General features: G+C 42.3%; 1 protein-coding gene across 1 annotated transcript; it reads right to left on the minus strand.

Annotated features, from left to right (window-relative positions):
• Positions 1–792: 792 nt before the first annotated feature.
• On the minus strand, positions 793–17,286 carry qdpr (quinoid dihydropteridine reductase). Its single transcript, XM_004086468.4, has 7 exons — positions 17,092–17,286; positions 16,917–17,009; positions 16,233–16,329; positions 15,336–15,476; positions 13,182–13,290; positions 9,279–9,362; positions 793–1,626 (listed from the first exon to the last, which is right to left on the minus strand). Exons 1-7 carry the CDS (start codon positions 17,173–17,175, stop codon positions 1,524–1,526), a joined length of 711 nt encoding a protein of 236 aa, XP_004086516.1. The 5' UTR covers positions 17,176–17,286; the 3' UTR covers positions 793–1,523.
• Between the last annotated feature and the right edge of the window lie 8,207 nt (positions 17,287–25,493).

Here is a 25,493-nt window from a genome sequence, read left to right on the forward strand (position 1 = left end):
AGGCAGCCAGTGGAGATGCCTTATGGAAGATCACCACCTAGTGGTCACTTCAACAACTGCTCCAAGACAAAGATTCATGGGGTAAGACTACGAACAATTTTTCTGATTAGTGGCTGTGAGAATGGATGTAAATAAAAAACAAAAATGACATTAAAAAGAAAATGTGTTATCATGTTTATTAATAACTGTAAAGGTAGATTTATAAAACAAAAAGATGTGATTTGAATAATTTCACTGCTACTCCATTTTTAGTGTAGGTAATCACCACAAACTTGTATCATTTCATGTGTGACTGTAACCTCTGATACACTGAAGCCTGCCAGTCACTGAAGATGTGGCCAGGACGAGCAGATCCACAATAACACTTCATAACTTGCTCCTGGAGAGCTTGTAACATTTTTGTTCCTACAGGCCAATGGTGTAGGTTTGTTTTGCTTTTTAACATTTTCGATGGGGAACGACTGATCCCTGCTGCTCAAAGCCAGCAGAACGGGGGTGGAACATGAATCTAATGAGGAGGCTAGAAGATGGGCCAACAGACAGACTGAAGACATTTAAAAAGGATTTTTTTTTTTGTTTTGTTTGAACATTACCCATTGAATTGAAATGGTTTTAACTTCCAGCTTCGAAAAGAATGTTTCTAAATAAAAAAATCTGTTGTGGATCTTTGAAAATCAGAAACATTAGCTTTCCCCTCCAATTTAAATGAAATGAGTAACTGTTCTGCACACAGAACCAGAGGAAGGTTATCATCCATGAACACTCATAAAGACGTTTCCTTCATTTAGCAGGTGAATTTTTAAAATAGTAGTTTTATTTTGGAGGCATCACATGTTGGACCGCTACAGGACAAATCAACATCACCGGGACACTTCAGACATGCCAACAGCATGAAGGACACTTCAGAGCTGCAAAGGAAAATAAGGCCACTCCATTTGTAAACACTTGGTGTGTTAGAGAAGACGGTGGGATTCATCTGTGGAGTTTCCACAGGAGCAGAGGAACTCCAGAGTGTAGACAGTGAACCAACACCTGATGCTGGAGCTGTGTAAGCCGGTAGGAAAGGCCCTTCAGAGGATGGAGAACTGGCAAAGCTCTGCTGATTCTAGTACATGAATCTGCTGTAATAACACTGCCACGACAGAATTACTCTGATATGACGTCACACACGGTAAAGCATCACAAGTACGACTTTATTAGCTGCTGTGGCTCTACAGCAGCCTCAAACATACACTGAAACATCTCATTTAGCACACAGATGTCTGCGGCTCTGCAGGACCATTACCTCCTGATGGTCCTTCAGGAAGAACAGTTGGGAGGTTTGACGGCTGTGTTAAACCTGGACAGATGTAGTGATTTGTCACTAGATGGCACTGTGAGTCTGCTCTTCCTCCATCCTGCTCTCTCCTCTTCTTCCCATCCTTATCAATCTTCTCTCCCACTCTTCACCAGCTCTGCTCTGCTCCACCCCATCCTCTTTGGTTCCATCTATCCCCTGCCTATCAGACCCCCCCGGCTGTTCTCTACTGAGCAGCCACGGCCTGGGTTTGGCCGTCAGAGGTCAGAAGCTGCATGAGGCTTCCTGAGGCAGGTCTGTTCTCACCTGCAGCCCACTTGAAGAACGTCCTGCAAAAACAAAGGATTCTGTCAGAACGGCAGCTCTACAGACATCATCACACACAGGCAGGCAGGCAGGTCCACATATGATAAGCAATCTCACACATGGTCACATGACAGGAGCTGGGCTCTATGGATGCCCTCCATTCACTAAACTAAAAGGAGGTTTGAGATGCAAAACCAGTTTTGAACGGTTTCCTCAGAGGCTCCATTTTTATGGGCGTCATTATTTTTGTCAATCAAACAAAGTGGCTCGGTTCTGAATCAACGTGGAAGGCTTGGTTCTGAACACTGCTCCTACAGCTGACGGTTCCTGCAACTTGGTTGGTTGGGACGTGTTTCCTGTACCTGTAATTATTGTGTACAGACTTGGGGTCAGATCTGTGATAAACTTGTTAACTAAACAAACTTTCTTGACATACATGTTTTTATGTGAGGATTGAACATTTTAATACAGTCAAAAGCTCAAAAATTGATTTTGCATCATTAAAATTCACAGAGTCGAGGTTTTATTAAAAACAAACCAGAAAAGAAGCAGAGGAATGAAAGTGAGGTAGATTGAAAATCAGATTTTTCCCTTCATTTGTGAACAACAACCGTTGGTCAGTGATGATCTCAGCAGATCATGTCTTCTGAGCCGCGCTGACATGAGCGCATTGATACATATTACTGGACTGGCCGTCACGTGACATACATGTGCCAGTACGATGCATCCAGTCTTCTCAAGTGAAGAACGAAGGAGGTCCGGACAAACACGCAAAGAATCACAAAAGGGGACGCAATGGTTTTGCAATCAACTACAAAAACCATCATGACAAGAAAATATTCCGATCAACAGGAACCGTGACAAGAGAGTAATCATGATTAAATAGAGAGAAATCAGGCTGTGAAATGTGTGCTAAAGTGAGCGCTAGCAAGTAGCATGCTAGTTTGGTTCATCGATGTGTATATGTTTTAATGTTTTTCTAAAGTTTTCAAACATGGATGATTTTATTCATACATTTTCTAGAGGAACCAGCACTAAAACTAATGGAAATTGATGTTGGTCATACGTGATACGTGCAGCCAAAATCCACATTGGTGAATCGCTCGCACGTGTTTTACACGCATCTGAGGCTAAATGTTGTTGGTCACACTTTTTTTTTAAAGAAAGAGAGGCTTTATCTGCAGCATGTGCATCTCTGCCCGTATGATGCCTGATCTCTGTGAATTTCCGTCAGATTTTGTGCTGCTTGCACGTAAAAACCTGTGAATGTCCTTTGCCTTAATTACATTAGCCCAGCTAGACTATGAAGTGCTTCCTTTCTGCCCAGCGACATAAACCGTACACTGAAGAAAGCAGTTGTTAGAGCTGTGACCCACAGCTGCATCTCCTGTGCTCAAATCAGAAGCTGAGATGAGAATCACATCATTGGATTTATTTACATCCTTCTGTCTGATGAGAAAAGCTTCAAATGAAACCAGAGAATTACAGAATCAAATGGTGATTCTTTTGTTGTAAAATGATACATGTATTTAGATTCATCACATCGCAGTGACACTGCAGCGTTTGTTGTAATGAGGGAGCCAATAATGAAAACACAAAATCAAGAAGTTTGATGGAGACCTCAGATCAGTGTCGCCACTAAATTCACATTTAAATAGTTTTATAATTACTCATCCATCAACAGTCATTCCTCCAGAGAACAAAATTTTGTTCTGCCTAAACAGCCAGGAGTTTTTTTTTTATTGTTTTTTACCTGCTTACTATTTTTCTTTGTAGACATAATAGAAAATAATCTTCTTGTCAGCGAATGAACAGAGCCATGTTTCTGTGAGCTGAAGTGATGCCTCTTTGCCCTGAAGACGTGAAAGACACGCCGGAGCGACTGAAAACATCCGCAGAGCAACACGGCTCCAACGGCTGAGGACAAACGACGCCCCATCATGACCTCACATGCAGCCCATCAATCACCTGCTCACCCCCATGAAAGACTTCTGTCAGCCCTTTGCAGGACTGAGCAGAAGACAGCAGCTGCCTCTCTGCTTCAGACAACTTTATTCCACTTTCTGCCTTTTCTGTTTTACATCAGGAGTGACAGAAAATAAGCAACAAATGTCTTTAAAGTTTTTTTTTGAACTGTTGCCCATAACTATTCTGAGGACTCCCTGTTGAACTCTGCTGAAGCTCCCTCCAACAGAAATTTGTTTTCAGAAACGTCTTTCAGGCCTTTGCAGCTGAGACACTTCATAGACGTATAGCAGAATGTTGGAGTCCAAGAATGAAAGGTGGTGGGAGAAACTGTCACTAAACTACTGTGTCTAAGAGAGGAAGCTTATTGTGAGGGGCAGTGCAAGAGATACTTTATTCTGAACCACTCACAGGCAGTGCTGACACCTGCCCCCCCCAGTGGCCACCTCACTAGCCACTATAAACTGTGGTAGCATCAGTTATTCATTTCATCCCAAATGCACAGCCAGCAGCAGCAAGTCGCTCTGATCACCTAAACCGGCCCACACCCCCTCCCCTCCCTGCTGCCTTTGAGCGCGCAGACATCTACAGACGAGCCGCTGGACGAGCCGCTGGACGCACAACACGAATAAGACGTGGGCTTCACTTCCACGTTCGAACCCCCAGAGCTTTAGAGACAAAAGAACCAGTGTCACATCACGCGAGCACCGGTTTCAGCACACACACACACGCGCGCACGACAACGCATGCACGTACACACACAATCACACATCCCAAAACACTACATTTCTTTTCATGCCTGTTAAATATTTTCTGTGGGTCTTTAACAATCTCTTTACTGTACTTTAGATCACCTGATCAGAATTGTGTGCAAATACGCCACACCATCAGCGGTGGTGGATGTGCCATTACTTTTTATTAGTATGTAATAAAGGATGTCCCCGTCACACGCGCCTCTCATTTTTATGGCACTATTTAAGCACTGTTTGTTGTGTTACCGCAACATTTTGATGTGTTTTTGTCCTGTTTCCACAGAGTTACCTATAGTAAGTAGTTGATGCTTGTGTAAGTCAATTTTGAGAGAAAGAAGAGAAATTCAACATCTATTCTTATTTTAAGAAGAAAAGGACAGCAGAAGGAGAGAAAGAGATGTTAGGGGAGAGACAGAGACAGAGCAGCATGACCCAGCATGAATGACAGAAGAGAATGAGGAAGACAAAGATGAGACGGCATCAGACGAGCGACAGTCAGCATCATTGGTCAGAGAAACAAGGCAGAACTCTGCTAAAGCGGCTCCACCTGTTCCTGGACCAACAGGTGAAGATAGAATCATGTTGCCCTAACAATAAAACTGTTTCATGTTTATTAGCCCGAATAGAAATGTCTACAGATATAATTAATAGTTACCATGGAAGAGTATTGTTATTTTTATTTCAGAACAACGGATTTCACTTTTTGTTCATTATAGAAATCTCTCAGTCAAGAGCCGAACAACCAAGCAGACACACCTAAGCATGAAATATATACAAAATAAATAAAAATATATCAGTAGTAGTATCTACTAATGATATCTACTAGTATCTATTAGTTATTATACTAGTATCTACTATAAGTTCATGTTCTACAAAATATCAGTAGGCATTTCACTTTCTGTTGGTTTTCTAAAGTTTGTTTTTTTACTTTTAGTAGAATAAATTTTAAAAATATAGCTCATGGTTTTTGTGTGCCACCCCAAAATTTAATGTGGCCCCCTACCGGTCACCCCCATGAAAAACTTCTGGAGGCCCTTACATTCAGATGTATGGAAATAAGTAGAACACTCTAAAAGATAAAGATTCCATTTCTGTTACAATTGAAAACGAAAAAAAAATCGAATGCACAGATTTAAGGTTAAATCTACGTACCGTAATTTAGAGCGCACCTGATTACAAGCCGCACCCATTACATTTTTAAAGGATAAAACCTTTTGTACATACATAAGCCGCACCTGTATAAGCCGCATGTGTTCACATTGAAACATGTGTTGTATGGAGTGATATTTCTGCCACCACGTTTCACACAAAACGTTTTTTTGCATTTGCAAAACACATTTTTTTACGTGCGTTGTGTCAAATCTCGCTTTTGTCTTCTCTTTGATTTTGCTGACTACTTTGAGCGCGACTTAGCGTGATACGACTGCCACTGGCATCGCCAAAAAGACATTTGCATGCGTTGTGTGTCATCTCACTTTTTTCCTATCTTTGCTGAGTTAAGTTTCGGTTTGATGTGACCAAGCTGCCATCAAACAGCTGCTGATTGGGCCGTATTCTAACCAATCACATTGCCAGATGAATCTACCATGGTGTCTGCTGCCGAGGCTCAGAGGCTGAAGCAGCTCTTTTTACCCTCATTTTTGATGAAGACGTTTTCATTTTTTTAAATATAATTTTAACAATAATTCATACTTTCTTTTTTTTAGCATTCGTTCATTTTTATGAAGTCAGATTTGTGAATTTATGGCTGAGGATCTCCTGAAACTGTCATGTTTATCTGCTGACATTACTGCAACAGGCCTGTGTGTGATCTGTGAATCCTGCAGAGCAAAATATTAGTGAAAAGTGTGATTTTCTTTAAGGTCTGTTTGTTAAAACAAAACTATAAAAGATTCAAAGCGCATATTATTTAATGCTGCACACGTGTTTGGGATCAGATGAACAGCAATAATAAGCAAAAGAATGATGGCTCACCACAGGAGACTCAATGTATATAATACACAAGAGGCATTTTTTGACCTTTATTATTATTTATGTTTTAGAACTTGTGAGCGTTTGCCCAAAGTTAAAAAATATTAGTCATAAAAAATGCTATTTTCTCTTAATATTTCAACAATTTTTGACTAAAATAAAACAATAGTTCAGATACAAATCTTAAAAAGTGTTGCTTCCCTGCTGGACGGAGTTTGGACATGTGTTTTTTTTTGCTGCAGACGTTTTAAACACGTTGGTTTCTACACAGACATGAATAAATACTAAACTCTGTCTTATTTTGGCTGCTTTGCTGCTCCTTCTGGGTTTTACTCTGAGACGAACGGGTCAGAATGGTTGAAAACAGCAGAATCCCGTACGAACAGAACCAACACAAAGTCCAAAGTCCATGTCTGCCTCGGCGTACCGTCAATATGAGACAGAGACACTTGATTGGTTAGAATGTGGACCAATCAGCAGCTGTTTGATGGCAGCTTGGTCACGTCAAACCGAAACTTAACTCAGCAAAGATAGGAAAAAAGTGTGATGACACACAACGCATGCGGATTTCTTTTTGGCGATGTCAGTGGCAGTCATATCACGCTAAGTCGTGCTCAAAGTAGTTAGCAAAATCAAAGATAGGACAAAAGCGAGATTTGACACAACGCACGCAAAAAAATGTGTTTTGCAAATGCAAAAAACGTTTTTAAAAGCAAAAAAAAAGTTTTTGAAAGCAAAAAAAGCGATTTTTGAGCAAAAAACCTAGAAAGTTTTGTGTTCAACTTAGAAAGTTTTGTGTGCAACGTGGTGGCAGAAATATCACTCCATAGTGTTGTAGAATGAGGATGTGTATGTGCTGAATCCGCGCGTGTGTGTAAGAAAGAGGGGAGAGCTGCAGCGGAAGGAGGGGAGAGCTCTCCCCCATACTTGCTCTGCTCCCCTCCTTCCTCCCACACACACAGCGCGCTGACACACATACTCATCTTCCTCCTGTGCACTCAAACCATGGAAGTCTTCCTCCTCAGTGTCAGATTGGAATAGCGTCAGACATTCTTCACCACACTCTCTCTCAGTGTCTCCTTCGTTGTTGCTGTCAGTGTCACTCTGAGGTAAATTCTCTCCTGTTCTTGCACTGTCCTCTCCGTCAGCAGCAGACCGGCTTTTCCAAACCCGTTGGTGATGGTGGATTTTTCACACTGCTTTTAACGATTGCTTTTAACTTGAAAGCCGCGTCATATGCATTTCTTCTTTCCATGATGAGGGTGCTATTCATTCACAAAGCAGGAATTTACATTAAACTTGTGTCTTCCTGGACACAATATACCGTACTCCCCCTGTCTCACTCTTTACCCTTTCTGCTTGAGCGCCCCTAGTGGCCGTTAGAAAAAAAGCATTAAAAAAAGAGAAAATGCATCAATTAGCCGCATTATTGAATAAGCCGGAGGGTTGAAAGCATGTCACAAAAGTAGCGGTTTATAATCCGGAAATTACAGTAAATGCCCTTTTTTACTCATGAAACTCCACCAACTGAAGTTTATATTTTCTTTTTAAAATCAGAAATAAAATGTTTAGGAATTCATCTCTTTAAAGAATAAGATCTAAATTAAGAACAATTTATTAGTTTAGTTCATTTAAATCTGGAATCCAAACTCACCAAATGTGAATCTAGATTGGTTACAGAGAGATTTCTCCATCTATGGTCAAATATATTTAACTAAAGTGGAATGTTTGTCCACAGTTCTGTCTATTCTGCTGCCAATCCGATAAGGTGATCAAAACCAAACAATCCAATGTTTGGATTCCCCAAACTAAAGACATTCATGGTAACTTCATGAATGACATCTACTCATCCACAGAATTCAAGAGGCTACACAAGTTTGAATGATTTGTGGACATTTTGTGAAAGTAAAGTTAAAACTTTGAAGCATGATTTTTTTCATGTCCCAAACATAATTATTTAGGACAAACATAAACAATTAACTGAAACGTATGTTACCATCATTACCAACATTAACTCAAGATATCAACTTTGGTCTCATAAAAAAAACAAAGTAGAAAAAAGATCTGCATAGTTATTCCATGCCTTGGTGTTCAAGGAGAGAAAAAAAAGTACAAAAAATATCTTGTAGCCTTTAACTTATTTTCTCTCTCTCCTCTAAATAATTAATTTAAAATCTTTTTAATTAGTTATCCTTTTTCATCATGTCATTCTGCGTTTGTTCTCTTTGACTGGAATTACTTAAAGATGTTTCTTCAAATATCTGATGTTAAGTTTTGTTTGGTAAAGTTAGAATTGTTCAATTAAAAGAAAAAAGGAAACAGACTTTTTGTCATGCTGTGATTGGCTGAGAACTACAGGAAGTTCCGCCCTAAACAGGAAGTGAGTGGCACAAGAACAAAATATTAAGTCAGAACGTACTTTAACATGACAAAATATCTCCAGTTTTAAAAAAGGATAAATATTTCTAAAAATCTGACATTGTCTTTTCTAGTGCACTTTTTCAACGTGGTGCACTTATTATTCATGTTAAGGTGATTCAGCAAATCACAGCACGATCAATTATTTGCCTTCTGTTTCAGTTCAGAGTGTATGTATGAGTGAGAGGACATGTGTGCGAGTATCTCATCATAACACGTCTTCTACGGGACCTCATGGATCGTTTCCATTACGAACAAAAAACACTTTTACTAAATGATCTCAGTGGAAGCATGTGGTGCCCCCACTATGGCCCCCACCTCCAAGGTTCAAAATGTCTGACTGACAGGTTCTCTCGTCTGACTCCGAATGGCGAGGTCCATATTGCAGGAAAATGGCGACTGAACTGACTTATTTTTGCTGGAGCAGGAAGTAAGCTGTTTTTGACATCACCCTCGCTCAGTCCAGCTTTCATCTACAGTCAACGGTCTGAGCGTAAGACTGCAAACAGCACACAGACATGCAGACTGCAGCACAACCCCGTTATGCAACACAAAATGCATTTACTCACTCTGCGATGTACTCCAGCGGCGTCCAGGAACTGAAGTCAGCGTTGGGCATGAACTTCCTGTTCATGGGCGTATCCAGGGTAACGCTGCCAAATGAAGGTGGATAAGGATCACAGAACAGCAGAGGCTGCAGCATCTCTGTGCACATACACCTTCATTAAACCCCAGGTCTGTGCAGACCTCACATCATTCTACAGCAGTGCTCTCTCTCCAACCGTTTTCAGGCCACAAACCTGTTTAATGTCAGACAATATTTTCATGGACCCGTCGGAACGCGGTCGAAGTTTGCATTTAACATTTTTAAGCTTCCGCTTTCTGAAAAAAACTATTTTTCAAAGTAAAAGGCTACAAAAAATTTAGTTTAGAAAAAATGTAAAAGATTAGTAGATTTTTTTAAATTTCAACAGACAACCAAGATTCAGTGAAACAAAGTTGTTGATTTGTAGAAGTTGTTCTTGATTTGTAAATAATTCAATAAAAGCAACATTTCAGGGGTTTTTTTGTTCATAGAAAACCATGATAACATTGAGAAATCAACCCAGTCTCAGATCATCTTTCAGGGTAAAAGATTTATCATATTTAATTTTGACATAAATCCTGATTCACTGTGTCTCTTTGTAACACAGGAATATTTTCTGTGCTCTAGTTTCTGAACAAATGCCTAATTCAGCTTTGCTGAAGGAAACTTCATAAATGTCCCTTTTAGAAGTTTCCACAAATCAGAAACATGTTTATTTGATGGAATCTTCTTTCTCTAAAATGTTTGCTGCTGGTTTAACGTAGACTTTGGGATGAAGATGAAGACGTCAGAGTGGATGCTAACACCATGACGCTAACTTTAGGGTATGGTGGATAAAAAAGGCAAAATGAAATGACAACCGTCGTAAACTGCCATTTTCTAAATAGAACAATAAACATGAATCCATCATGTCTGCATCTTTATTTTTAGTGTGTGAAACATTCAAACTTCATTCGCTGCACAGAGCAGCTTCAGGTCCACGAGAACATCTGTCCGTATTTAGAAGAAAACTCCTGTTTTTGTCTGTAAACAGCAGCTTTATGTTTCTTTTAATTCAAAAACTGTTAATCTGTCTCCCCTCTGACTCTTTTCTTCCACAGAAGCTTTCCAAATGTTTTATCGTTTGTTTTTCTTTAGTCATTAGCTTGTAAGCGTTGAGCGCCTAACCCAGCGGTCCGAGCAGCTGCTCAGTCACATGACGTGTCAAGACTGACAGATGTGGTGAACAGAATCTGGGATTTTTCCAAAAGAAAACTTCCTTCAGGATCAGAAAATAAACAAAATGGAAATAATTTTAGTCATTGTATGCAGCCTGGTACCAAGTGGTCCACGGACCGGTACCGGCCCGCAGCCCGGGGATGGGGGACCCCTGATCTAGACCAAATTCATCAGCTGCTCCCACTTTCAGGTTTGAGCAAAAAAAACACAAACAGCGAAAACGACAGGAAGCGTTTCTGGAGGTTGGTAGTCTCCTTTAGTCACATTGACACAGTGGATTTAGCATGAACACAGCGACCCTTTACCCCGGGCAGGGTGGGGGGGCAGCAAAGCAAAAGGGCTGGAAGGAGAAATGCAAGTCATGGCTAATGCTAAGCAGATGTGGCTGCAGAGTCCTCATGCAGAGAAATGCATCTGAAAAGCCCCACATTCCACACTGCTCACCATGACGGTGCAGAAACGCTTTCAGCCCACTCAGGGGTGGGGGCTGCATCAGCCTTTTAAGAGAGGAGACCAGCAGACACCCATGAGGAGACACGGGCATCTCCATCAATGTTAATGCTCGTCTTCTCAGCAGCTCTGCACGTCTTTCCACTTGTCATGCACTACAGCAGGGGTCGGAGACCTTTTTGGCCAAGAGAGCCATAAACGCCACATATTTTTAAATGTAATTTCGAAAGAGCCGTACAATAATGTAGCGTCCCTTTCCCACACTGAGGCACGGAGACTTAACCTCTCTAAAGGTTTTTATTCTGGTTACTGCAGACCGCAACAAACGCCGTACAATTAATTCAGCAGCTCCTAATCCCCCGCCGAGACAAGAGCGCTTCTCCCAACTTTATATTCCCCTGCTCCCGCTCCAGCCCTCCCATTTCCCTTATTCGGCCCATAGCTGAACCCCATTGGTCCAAACTACCTAACAACAGCCTGAGCGACAGAACTGAGAGCCAATCAGATCTCTGCTTGACGCGTTTAATGAACTCCAGAACTTTTAACGCGGCCCAACAGCCAAGTTAAACTCAGTCCGTGACAATATGTTTAAAACTAAATATACAAGTGAATGTGTGAATTTGATGAAATTTCAACATTTTTAAAGTACAATAAGTCTGTGGATTCTTTTTAATAACATTGTTATGCTGTTGCTGATAAATGATGAGTATTTCTCGTAGTAGTTCTGCTGATGGTCTAGTCTGGTTGAAACGTGGTGAGTTTCTGCTTCATGCAGGCGTTGAGACTTTAAACGTGATCTTATGTCTGAATGTTCTGTAGATGTGACAAAGACTGCTCACATAAAGACGGGGAGCCAAACACACACTCACACGCTGCAGTGAGTGACGGGCAGCAGGTTTTACGTTATTACAATCCCTGCGCGGTTCACCTTACTGGCCGTGCCCCCGCTTTCTCCCTCACACATCCAGTCCCCGCTACTGCGCGCTCTTTCTCAGAGACGGGAGGGCGCAGTTTTAGGCACGTCAATTCACAGGTTTCCAGCTGGTACAAACTCTGTGAAATAATAGATAATAGTAACTGATAGTGCTGGTGTAGATTTTGTTCTCCAAGCACCGCTACTACTGGGCGCCTCTGGCATTGCATCGCGCCAGACAAGGACTGGTCTTATGAAAAAAGAAAAAAAAAGTATAATTAAAGATTTGTCTGCGAGCCACATGTGACCATCAAAAGAGCCATATATGGCTCGCGAGCCATAGGTTCCCGACCCCTGCACTACAGGGACTGCTGGAGTAATGCAGCTGATCTAGAACATCCAGATGAGCTTCTGTGGACTATGGGATGTTTTCTGAAAACAAATGTTCAGTGTTCATCAATCTGATCATTTGTTTATTTATTTAGACTGTCTTTGTATCAAAGTTTCAGATACAAACCCATAGAAGAGGAGGGGAAAAAACGAGTTGTTTGCTGTTCACCTTTCAGCATGTCCCCTCAGGGGGTCGCCACAGCCAATCAGCATGTTTGCTTTACGCCGCATGCCCTTCCTGACACAATCCTGTAGTTATCTGGGCAGAGGGAGAGCCACGCCTGGGCCCCATTGGGGCTACATAGTTAGGCAGTAGCGTGAAGGGTCTTAGCCAAGGACCCACACTGGATGAAACTCATCGCACCCCCCAGGAAACCAGGGTTCATTTCTGGTCCCACATGCAGCAAACTGAGCCCTTCAGCCGCTGGGGGGAAAATAAAATAAAAAAAAGATATACTTCTACATTTGTGCAGAATGGAGCATTTACTCATTACTGCATTGTTCAAAAGTGAATTTAGCAAAAATCCAGAAACACAACAGATCACTGCAAAAATAAGAATCACGTTTGGTTTTCTAGAAACCAAAGTCTGGCCTCTGAAGAACGATCAGTTGTTCTGACCTTGAAGTGTGGTGAGGATCATGATGAACACATGATGGATCTGATCTCTGCTCTAGTCATGCTTCTCTACAGAGGCCAGTCACTCATCCAGGCATCACATCTGGTTAAAATGTCAGCTTTTAACTTGCAATTTGAAAACACATTGTTCACGTTTTGATTGAAATGATGAAACGATGACGAGTGTTCTTCCTCCTCTCCATGTGAGGAGTCAGGTACTGACTCTTCCCTCCTTTCAGGAGTCTTCCACGCATTAGCTGCTTTGTCTTTTGGCATCTGTAGCTCCTCTCGATACTCACGGCAGTATAGCGACGGCCGCAGCTCCTGGTGGCATCCCACTGTTTTTGGCTGCCAAACTCTGACACAGCTGGTGAACGGCGGCCTTGGCCATGCCGTAGCCCACCATGCCTGTGAAGCACAGGAGGAAGATCACTGCCCAGAGTCCTGGAGACATGCAGTCAACAGAACAGAGTGTGCTGTCCATCTTCTCTGCAAGCATCACTGCTGCATGGATCACTGTGGACCTCTGCACACATCCTGCACCATTGTCTTTGTTAGAGACCGTGGCTTTCTACTGACCTCCACAACTTTATCTGAAGGGCCCAAATATGGAGATATAAGATTAAGAATAAGACACATAGAAATATAGCTAAAATATATAAAGCTAAACTGCAAAATGCAGAAGTACAGAGCATAGCTCTAGTTAAGCTGCAGGAATGTTTGGATGTGCAGCATCTGGAATTCATAAGCAGCTCCATAAACATCCATCCAGCCTTCAGCATGGATCACAGGTGGACCAATAGGAATAAGGGGAGGTAACAGCTTTCACTCCTTTGATTTTCACCAAAAGCAAAAGTAGATTTAAGAAAATAACAGCGGACATGGACCCCCCCAAAGAGAGGATGAGCACCGCCGCTGCCATCTAGTGATATTACTGTTTGTGCTCCCAGCAAACTGCAGTCACAGTTGAAACGTTTAGGTGAAGGTCATGCTGGAAGTGAACCTCTGACCCTGCAGGAATTCTGCTAAACACAGTCACAAGCAAGCAGCAAAGAGCAGCTTCAGCTCAAGAAATAAACAGCTGATGTGCCAGTTAGAAAGTCAGTAGTTTGATTCCTGGCTCTGCAGGTCCAAACGTGGAAATACTGCTAGGCAACGACGACCCCCACTTTGGCCCCTGATCTAGTGCCTGACTGGGAATGTGGCTTTGACTGGTCAGGAGGACAAAAACGTCCTTTATGAAAGCAAAGTGCTATTGAACAGCACGGTCAGACGCGACAGCCACATGCTCAAAGGCCAGCAGAGAGCAGTTTGTGTTTGGGAGCCCTGCAGCTTTGATCATGAACTCTGTGATCTGCAGGCTGACCCCGAGGTCACAAACAGACCTCCCCCCCACCACAGCACACATGCACCACCCAACGGTTCAGTCCAGACACCCAGAACCAGGAAAACCCCACCGGCTCTCATACAGACCAGCAGCAGAAGCTCCACCTCCAAGTGAAAAGAGGCATTCCACCAGCCACCTCTGCACGGAACAGCAGGACATGTGGAACGTTCCCTCAGTTCTGCTCAGGTCAGCGGTGAGGCTGCAGAACATGAGCAGTTCTGGCTTTCATGACACACTTGGTTTTAACCAAGATTCCTCTTTAAGATTCCCTCAGAGAAAGTGGAGTAAACTTAAACGTACCTTTTAGAAGAAACATTTTTCAATGATCATAAACAGGAGAAGCCCTTTTAAACTGGTCTTCAGCTTTAGTCATGTGATGGAGCCACAAACGGCTCTGGAGAGGACAGGCATGAGTCTGAGTTGTTCCACACACAGTCACCTCATAGTGTCACAGAAAAGCTCACACTACCTACAGGATTCAGAGCAGCCCACCTTCACATTCAACAATGTAGATCATCAATAAAGCACGCATTGGTTCCCAAAGCTCTGTGCAGAGAGGCAGTGATCTGCCTCTCTGCACAGAGGATCAGGATTTGTCTGACGCTCACTGATGATCCAGAGTGTCTGATCGAAGACAGGGCTCGACTTCTCGGCTCCGTTCACGCGCCTCCCTGACTACTATTTTCTTTGCATTGACAGACCCACACCGGCGTGTAATCCGCCTGCCCGCTGTTGGGTCATAAACCGATTACACGGCTGGGTTGAGCATCATGTGACCTAAGACATTACTGCAGCTGCAGGGATGTCAGGTGAGCATAAGAGACCAGACTCCCACTTTTTATCTACCAAAAAACCCTCAACCTTCATCCAGTCTTCATACCCGTCATCCTGTCGAGAGCAAGTCTTATAAAGTCTGACTTGACTTCATTTGTGAAGGAGACTCTAAGCACCGATCACATCAGCTTCTGTCTGAACAGCTCTAGAACTCACACACATTCAGCACAACAGACGCTGCAACACAAACCAGGCTGTACGACCAAGACGAGAAGCAAAGAGGGGCCCTCACCCCCAGTTCCTGCCAGGGCTGCCTTTGCCCCGGCCAAAGTCAGGAGCCCCCCAGACTTCAGGTGCAGAGAGGCCAGGTGGCTGGAGATGGTGGAGGTCCACACGCTCTGCTTCCACATCAAGTCTGTGTTTTTGTACAAGTCTGAAGGAAATGATGAGGAACAACTGTTACTTTCCATCAACATAGTAACACACACAACACATTTATGACAGGTGGCAAGTTGTGAATTCATCAGCACACACCGGCGGACACACACACTCATGAACTGCTGGGCCGATTCTGTGGATTCTGTCCCACCAAACCCGTCTCTGGTAAAATGACTGACCTCTACTACTTTAAGATGATTTTAACAAGTCTGGTCAACACAATGTCCAGCTTTGGCTCATAGTTGATGTCTGCATCAACACAAGCGTTGCTAAGCAACAAAATTCAGGTTTACAAACCATTTTACTCATTCAGTAGTGGTGATCCGTATGCGGGCAGATTTACATGGGGGGGTTCTGGTTTCTGGTGAGGGAGGGTCCAGTAAGAAATAATTCTGCTGAATCAGAACGATGCTGAGCAGGAGCCACTTTAAAAGCAGACTGATCAACGAGGATACATGACCTGACAAAGACATCACAATTGTACTTTTATGTGTGTGTGTGTGTGTGTGTATATATATATATATATATATATATATATATATATATATATATATATATATATATATATATATATATATACATTTGGATGAATGGATGGAAACACACACACACACAGTTTCCTCCCCGTATTTGTGAGCGCTAGGGACCAGAGACACTTGCGAATAAGCAGAATCCCTGAATACAGAGAATCCTCCCAACAGAACATCAGGCTGATGATTAATGGCACAGCAAAGAGACTTTGAACTCTGACCTTTAGAACTGCAGTTTCCTCCAGCCCATCCACCCGCCACACACAAGATGGCATCCACCTTGTGCTCCCCCAGCAACTGGGCCACATCTGCCGTCACCTGCAGACACACAACAGCCGGGGCCTCCATGAAGCTGCAGGCCTCTGACATGTCTCACCTGCCAGCTGCAAACGGTTAGTTCAGGGACATCGTCACAGGGGAGGGAAAGGAAAAAAGACTAAAACTAGTTGTGTGATAAAAACAGCCCTCTCTAGAACATAGGTGGTTTTTTTCAGTCATAAACTGGTAGAAGTGTCTAAAACCTGAGACATCACTAGGAGGATTAGAGAAAGTCAAGCAAGACAGTGACGTCACAACCAGACTCTGGATTTAATTGTTAAACACAAATTAATACTAAATTAGGTAGATAGATTTTGAAACTAGAAATAAAGAATTTCAGCGACTGAGAAAGCAGCACAGCAAATGATTAAAAAACAGAAATAAATAAGTATTCAGGTAAAAGTCTCACACAGTTCTTTTACTTTAAATTCCTACGTTTGACCTGGTAAGTGAAGGCAGCCTTAAAGGGTAAAGCAACACATGACGCAAATAATTCCAGCGACGTGAAGAGTAATCCTGAATATCGGATCTTGATTCCGATTCAGACGTTTTACCGTCCTCACTGTTCCTGAACGCAGCACGCTCACCTGTCCCGCCTGCTCGGTGAAGGACTCGCTCATCTTCACAATCACGTTTTCATTCGCCTCCTCGTTAGCAGCCATGTCGATGCTGGCGACCCACTGCCCGGTGAACACAAAGCACGCGCGCCGTTAGCCCCTCCAGCGCCACAGCCGGACATGTTAGCATCCCGCTAACACTCACCCATCCTTGGGATTTGAAATGCTGGACGCATTTGGATCCCAGGGCGCCGCGCCCGCCGTACACGATCACCCGGTTCGAAGCCATGTCCACGCCGCGTTCAGTGGTCAGACAGCACGGAGGTGAAAGTGCAGAAACTCCGCTGAAGCACCACAGCAGAGGAGGAAGAGGAGGCGTTTCCCTCCGCGTGCAACAGGTCTGCTGCCTTCAGGGACCCTCCGAAAATACATTAACCCCCTGGCCCATGTTCTGTAATGAAAACATTGCATTCAGGTAAAAAAACAGTACTAAATCATTTCAATTACATTTAGTTCAACACTGGAGAATCAGTAAATAGTTAAAACATCAAGGCTTTTAATGATTACAACATGTCAGTTGTACCAAGAAAAATGTTCTTTAAATTAAGATATAAGATTTTTTTTTTACATTTGATGATAGCAGGGAACAATTGAGACTCTGTATTAGAACAACATTTTAAATGTGCATTAAAAGTGCAGTGGCTCAGATGGTTGAGCAGATTGGCCAATGATCAAAGGGTCCTTGGGCAAGACGCTTCCCCCTCCCTGCCTCCAGTGTTGCTCCACTGATGTGTGAATGTCCCGGTGATGGTCAGAGGGACCATAGGCGTGAACTGGCAGTCACGCCTCTGTCAGTCTGCCCCAGGACAGCTGTCGTACATCAGTAGTTACCATCACCAAATATGAAGGAATAATGGACACATTGGAAGAACTTTGAGCTTCTTGAAAAGCGCAGATAAATGCTATCCATCTTTATTCTTATTATTCTTATCTAATAATGTATTTATGGCCTCTGCAAAAAGAGAGAAACAAATACATTTTTCTAAGTAATGCTGGAGGAGGGTAGCACAATAACCTAGTCAAAAATGTGACCTTAATTTAAAAAAGGCACAAAGTTGAGTAAATAGAGGAACATTTTGAATGTCCACTTTGATTCTCTTGATCTGTTTCATAACAGCTCTTAACTTATCCAGAAGAGTAAAGATTGTAACCGGTTGATCAATATGTTTCAATAACCTTTGCTTCTGAAATTCCAAAAATATTAATCAAGAAAAGATGTTATCTCGCTGTGTCAGCATCTCCTCAACACAACAAGAACTGTGCAAAGTTGTGTCAGTTTGCAGCAGCATTTTAGACCTTCTGAGTATTGATGCAAAAACACTTCACACGATCTACTTCAGTGCTTTATAAAGCCTACCGAGTAGAGGTGTAAAAAAATGAATTCTGTGAAATATTGCGATACAAACATTTCCTCCTCTTTGGTGAGTAAAAGTTGAAGGGTTAGTCGCCTTATGGTGAATGAATGTTTGCGATAAATTATTCATGTTTATTAGCTCTCCTTTTTATGAGGTGCCGTGTAGGACATTATTCAGAATTAGTATTCATAAACACATATGAAATCTCTCACACACACTAGTGAAATGCTTGTATACATACAACTGAAAATATATTCATTCACATTCATATGTGAAAATGCTCTCACATTTACATGTGAAAATGCTCTCACAAACACAACTGAAAATGCTCTCACATACACTATCGAAAATGCTCTCACATACACAACTGAAAATGCTCTCACATACACATGTGAAAATCCTCTCACACATACTACTGAAAATTTCGATAGAAACGGAAGGCATTTCAGTAAAAACGGAAGTTGGCTGACCACGCGAGATTTAACGGCAGTCAAAAGCGTTGCTATGGTGATGTGTATCGGCAGCCTGCACTAGAAATTTCCCAGAAGTCTCTACGAAAAACCAGTGTGGATCGATGTAGAGGGCTGCATTGGGATTGGGTCCCGCCAGGTCCGCGGGACCCAACCAAAATCTCGCGTGATAGACCTTTTTCGCAAAAACCAGAAACACGTCAGCAACGTGTAAACTTAGTTCCGGTTTGTGCTTCGCTGGCGGAGAATGGCAGAATTACATCAGTCTTTATTTTGTTCTGGACACCACTGGAAACACAAATTCATATGATGGTCTCAGATCGCAGCAGCATTTCCGCCTTCAGCGATCGTCGGGAGCTTCGCGCTCCGCTGTGCGAAGGCAGCTGGCGGTCCGAAGAACAAAGCTTGTCCGCGGTGAGTCAGGAGGAGGACCGCATAAGGCGGACATGCTGCTATGAAGTCCTGAGAAGCTGTGGAAACTCATCAGAAGTTCACAACCATCACAAAACCCTCGTCTCTGCCGCTAACACAGTCTGCTCCTGGTGCGTGTGTGCGTGTGTGCGCGTCACTCAGCAGCCGGACACACAGAGAAAGCAGTGACGTCATCGCCCCGCCTCCCCTCTGCTAATGCTTTTTCGAAATGAATATTGTGACAAGGTGCGCAGGGTGGATGTTAAAATGCAAATGCAATCCCCTCTTTGCATTTTCGCTTTAATTATGACACAGAATAAGCGGTTTTAGGTATAAAATGAAAAAGCATTTTGAAATATTGCTTTTTCTTTTTAATTTTGAGTCAAAAAATGCAGCTACATTTTGAAAATTAAAAAGCATTTCTGTTAATCCATTTTAATTGTCAAATTAGACATTTCTAAATGAATTATGCTACACATTTACCAGGGACCTTTTTGAAAATGAAATGTCAAATACTATTTTCTTTATCATTTTAATTAAGTGCCAGAAAAAGCTGGGTTAAGGAAGGAAATGAAAAAGCATTTTGAAGTATTGCTTTTTCTTTTTAATTTTGAGTCAAAAAATGCAGCTTCATTTTGAAAATTAAAAAGCATTTCTATTAATCCATTTTAAATGTCAAATTAGACATTTCTAAATGAATCATGCTACACATTTACCATGGAACGTCTTGAAAATGAAATGTCAAATACCATTTTAATTTTAATTTTAATTAAGTGACAGAATAAGCTGTGTTGAGGAAGGAAATGAAAAAGCATTTTGGTGGTTTGCTTTTTCATTATATTTTTGAGTCAAGAAATGCCTTTTCATTTTGAAAATGAAAAAGCATTTCTGGTTTTGACTTTGCTTTTTATTCATGCTACATAATCGCTTCCATAGGTGTGTCACGTAGTGGTGATCCATCTTTACTGCCTTAGCTTAGCCACCATGTCGCTAGCTTCACAACATAGCTGCATAGACTGACGTTTGAGGTTCTGTCATATACTGACTCCCTCCTCGAAGGAGCAGTAAAGTTTTTCCAAGGGCAAATACTCGGGGCAACACCACTCTTCAGGCGACGAACGACGCAGCCGCACCACATCCGGAGCGAAGTGCCGGCAGCAGACGGTGCTACCTGTGTTTACATTAAAACTATGCCATTCCTCTCTTCATATCGCCGTATCCATTTGGGTTTCAGGTTTGGATCCACAGGAAAATAATGAAATGAGAGGCCGGGCTGTTTTTGGTTGGAAGACGAACAGCCTGGAACACAACAGAAACTGCAACTCTTCGGCTCTGCCATTCTTCGTATGTGCCGCTAAGCTAACAGGAAGTTGTTTTACACGTCATTGACGTATTTCCGGTCAAAAAATGCGGAAGTGTGAAAAAGGTTTATTGGGCGGTTTGAATTGTGCTGCGGGCGGGAGCGGGCGGCAGAAATAAACCCTGCGGGAATCATCATGAATCATGAATATATATTAGCGGACCACGTTAGGCTGTGCGGCTGTTGGAGTCTTATGTACTGAAGCTCCGTGAAAGCACCAGGTAGAGACGCCTATGGCCACTGTCATCTAACCTGTTGTTGGGGGTGTGCAACGCCCCGCCCCGCCTCTTAGAAATTGTATTCTTTAAAAGCCTGATACCGTGGTCGCGTGTGGGCGGAGCTACCAGCTAGAGGTTATGGTCTGATCGCTGCATGGAGCGATGTGTGCATCAATGCATGGTAGACACGGAGAATGTGGAGAGATCAGGTTTATTATTTTGAAGAGTTCTACTTGGTAATCATGTTTCCATGTGTGAGTTCATAAAATCATACCAGGGAAAGTCTCTGCTTCAACTCCCGCAGGGAAAGCTGCGTCTGAATCTGACGCCCGTGTTTTCATCTCTCTGACAGAGTTTGAAGCCAAAGCCCCTCCCCCGCCTCTTTACCTGCTTCTCCTCTCTACCTGTTCACCTGTTCACATCCTCTGTAGCTGAGAGTTGTTTTTCCCCGCGCTCCCAGTGTATTCTACAGAGAGCACGCACGATAGTTGGGGCAGCAGAAGGATGAAAGAGGTGTGACTATCTGGCAACACTGCGCTGGATGAGGAAGGAAGGAGCAGGTTTCCTGGCAGGGACATGATGTCAATTGATAAAGCAGAAAAGAAGCTCAAATGAGCTTCATCGTGAGACAAGCATGGTGTTCAGATCTGCGTGCCGATGCCCAACTGAGGCGCAAAACAGCTAAAACGGGAAATGGCTGAACCTAAAAAAAAAAGTATTTTTCCATCAGGAAAAAATTAATTCATAGATTTTCAGCTCTGTTGAACCATTACAATGTTTTTTTTTACTTTGACCTGCCTCTTTACCAGCTGGTTCAGCGCGCTTCAGGCCGTCTGTCTGCGCGCGGACACAAACACACTTTTAACCGAACAGGATTTGTGAAAATATATTTAATAATTAAGTTGCACATTACACAAAGGAGGAATGCATGAAAAGATGAGGCTGGAGGAGGGACGTGAATCTTTTTAATAATATCAATACCAATACCTGTTTTTTTCCTGCGGGGCGGGGGACGATACAAAATGATCTCACGAAAAACGGTTGAATTATTGCCATGAACACGGACAGATTCATATTTAAAGCCATTTTTAGTAAGGTGTAAGAAAAATACAGAAAAAAATGCCTCCTCGCAAGAGCCGGTTAATCGTTCAGCGGCACAAAAACAAAAAATAAATATTGTTGGCATGAACAAATAACTTGGGGGTTTATTTATGAACAAATACATTAAATCAACACCAAAGTGTTTGTAATTTAATTATTTATAAATCAGCCACGTTTTCCATGATCAGAACACAGCAAGCAGTCTTTGTAAAATGTCCATATTTATTGTGTTTTTACTCTGACAAATAGGTGTCATTCTCTGCGTTAAATAGGAGTAGTTCGCCTCCAGACCAGGTGGTGGCGGTAATGCGCCAATTTGTTTTCGTGTCAAGCACCTTATTAACAACACCCGAAAGAAAAAAGTAGTGAGCATGGGTGTCCAAATTGCTTTTAAAATTCAGAGAACTATATAGTGCTGCACTTTATAGGGTTTTTGTAGTTAGGGATTAGGGCAGGAATTCGGACACAGGTTCGTTTCCACTGAAATGCCTTCCATCGACCAACTTCGTTTCTAACAATAAAGTTTAAAAAAAAACTGTCTCTACTAAAATGCCTTCCGTCGTTTCTATTGAAAATTTCAGTAGTATGTGTGTGAGAATTTTGATAGTGTGTGTGAGAGCATTTTCAGTAGTGTGTGTGAGAGCATTTTCAGTAGAGTGTGTGCGAGCATTTTCAGTTGTGTTTGTGAGAGCATTTTCACATGTGTTTGTGAGAGCATTTTCAGTACTGTGTGTGAGAGCATTTTCCTTAGAAGCCTTCTGCTGGAGGGGGGGACTATGTGACAAAGCCACATAAATGTATCATGTTTTCTGTATTTTACACCCTAAGAGGTAAAGAGGTCCTATGTTTTCCTTTTATTTTAGTGAATGTGTGTATTTTGGGTATTTGTGTACCGGGGATGCCGCTGACGTCACTCCTCACAGCTGATGCGATCAGCTGGGGTGCGTTAACACACGGCATGGCTTCCGGGTTAAAAAGGGACAGACAAGGTGGGCTGGAAGCCTAAGGAGAGTTCAAACTCCGACAAGACGGAAAGGGAGACTAAGAGGGCCCTTCCAACGAGCAAGCACGCACGGAATACCCCGGAAACCGACCATCGGGAGTTACAGAGGAGGATCTGACGCGGACCTTTCCAAATTCTGCCGCGGGGATTATTATTAATTTCTTTTGGGGAAGGACGTGGCTGGAAAGTGACCAAGAGAGAAATGAGACTCCCTGACATTTACCCGAAGGACGGGGTGAGATCATTTCAGTTTTTCTGTTTCTTTTGACTTTGGGAGGAATTTTTTTAAGTTGGAGCGCTTACGCGCACACAAGTGGGAGTCGCTAGACGGACAATAGGGAATCATCGTAAACGCGTGCACGGACCTACAATGTAATCGGGAGCGCGATTCATGGAGTGTGACTGGGTTCAATGAAATTATGATGGTTAAAGAACAAATCTTGATTTAATTGGTTGTTCATTTGTTCATTTGTGTTCCATAGTCAATCCACGACAATAATCTTAAGACTCTAAATGAACTGTAGAGTGTTACAGCGTGTGAGAACATTTTCACATGTGTATGTGAGAGATTTCAAACGTGTACGTGAATGAATATATTTTCAGTTGTATGTATACATGCATTTCACTAGTGTGTGTGAGAGATTTCATATGTGTTTATGAATGCTAATTCTGAATAATGTCCTACATGGCACCTCATACCTTTTGGTGAATTTCTTTTGTCCTCTCCCCCTTTACCTTCTGAACATGAGACCCCCTCCACCCCCGCTGTCAATTCACCAATGCGTAGTAGAGTGGTAATTGGCCAGCCAATTCCCTCTGTTTGTTCTTAAAGACTTTTAGATTCCAAGTCTATTTGCTTTTGTTCTAATATATTTTAATGTTTTTTTTTTGTGACTATTCACTGTTTTTGCAATGTAGCTTCTCATGTGCCATTACTTTAAATGTTGTTGTGTTTAGCCAGTAGAGGGCAGTGTCGCGGAAGTCCCCGTTGAACATTTATTTTCAAGAAACAGAAGGCTTCCTGTCTTCCTATTTAGCTTTCTGGCTCCGCTGTGCGTCTGCATGAAAGAAAATCTCTGCACGAAGAAAAGTTATCTGTGACGTAAGGTAATTTATGCAAAACATGTCAAACCTGTCTTTATTACTTTTTGGCTTTTCAACATGATGTATTGTTACGTGGATTGCATAGAGGACAAGAGCCGTGGTATTGAGCCATTACACGTGTGGGAGGGCAGCGGCATTTTCAGTGTTCCTGAATGTGAAGTACAGCTACGAACTGTGAGTTTTTCTCTCATTTGTTTATTTGTGATTTTTTTCCCAGTGGTTACTTGATGACTTGTGGGTGATTTTGATTTTTTATGTTAATTTCTCTGTGGTCAGAGTCCACTGCCATATTTTATTTCTTGCTATTTTCAAGATTTGTATAAATCTTTTGCCACAATACATCAACCAGTTGCCAAAGAATCATCTGTTTTTTGTGTTTTATACTAAGAGCAAGTCTGACTATTTTTGATTTTACTTTATAACAATAAATTACTGTATAAAAACCCAGTCATTGTGTCCTGTGAGGCAACATCATTTATCCAGGCTCCATATGTATAGCAAAGGGCAGCGGAAAATTCAGTGATTTTCATCAGGATCCGGTCAGATTTGGAGGATAAGCACACTGGAGCTGGACCCACAGCAGCAACAGAAAGTTTACTGAAAGTGTAGATTTGGAGACAGCGCTGTTGCTTAGCATGCTGCTGAAGGCACAGCGCCTCGAGCCTCTTTCAGCAGCTATACACCTAAACAAGATCTTGAGAGAACCATCTTATGGTAGATGTTCACTCATTAGCTTCACATTTACTGTGGTTTCGTAACTCAGTGATACATGTACAACTCAGTTTAAACAAGTGATGGGTACTGAAACTTTCTGCCAAGTTGGTACTGGTACCGCTACATATGGATCTACTGGACCATAATAAACAGATTTCGGTGCTTCATGGTGAGCTTATATAAGAATGGGCAAGGCTGTGCAGACGTGTGCACTTTGCGGGTATATTTGGGCGCATTCGATCCAGACTAGGAACTTGGACCAATCAGTGGGAGTGTGATGGCAGCATACCCTGCCACACCCACAAACAACATGGCGGTAACCTCCCTTCAGCATTGCACACTTTCTTTTTAATTTTATTATTTCAGATTCTCTATTCTTGAATAAAATAATAATATAATAATAAAATATACATTCATTATCTATTTTCAATAATTTCTAGCACATGTACACTTGTTTAGTTTACTTATTTTGGTTTGTTTAATTAATGTCACCTGTTTTTGAGTTGCCAGTACTGAGGGGGCTACTGGTCGCTACGGGTGTGGCTGAGGTTCTGCTCCTGGAGCTGTGCTGTGAGGACTGGCAAAGGAGGAGCTCAAGTCTTCACAGCCTTTAAATACTCCAGCCAGGCAATTAGGAAGGCACCATCTACTGAAGCCTCCAGGGGAGAAACTAATGGACTTATTTAATGTTTATTTGCTTTGCATCTGTTGGTCATTATTTATTTTGTTCCACTTTTGATGATTTTCTCTTCCACTAAGAGACCAAGTTTTGTGTTTAGTCTTGTCTTTATAGTCTTTGTTAAATGTTTGT

The sequence above is a fragment of the Oryzias latipes genome, chromosome 10, assembly GCF_002234675.1.
Source record: "Oryzias latipes chromosome 10, ASM223467v1".
Classification (NCBI taxonomy): Eukaryota; Metazoa; Chordata; class Actinopteri; order Beloniformes; family Adrianichthyidae; genus Oryzias; species Oryzias latipes.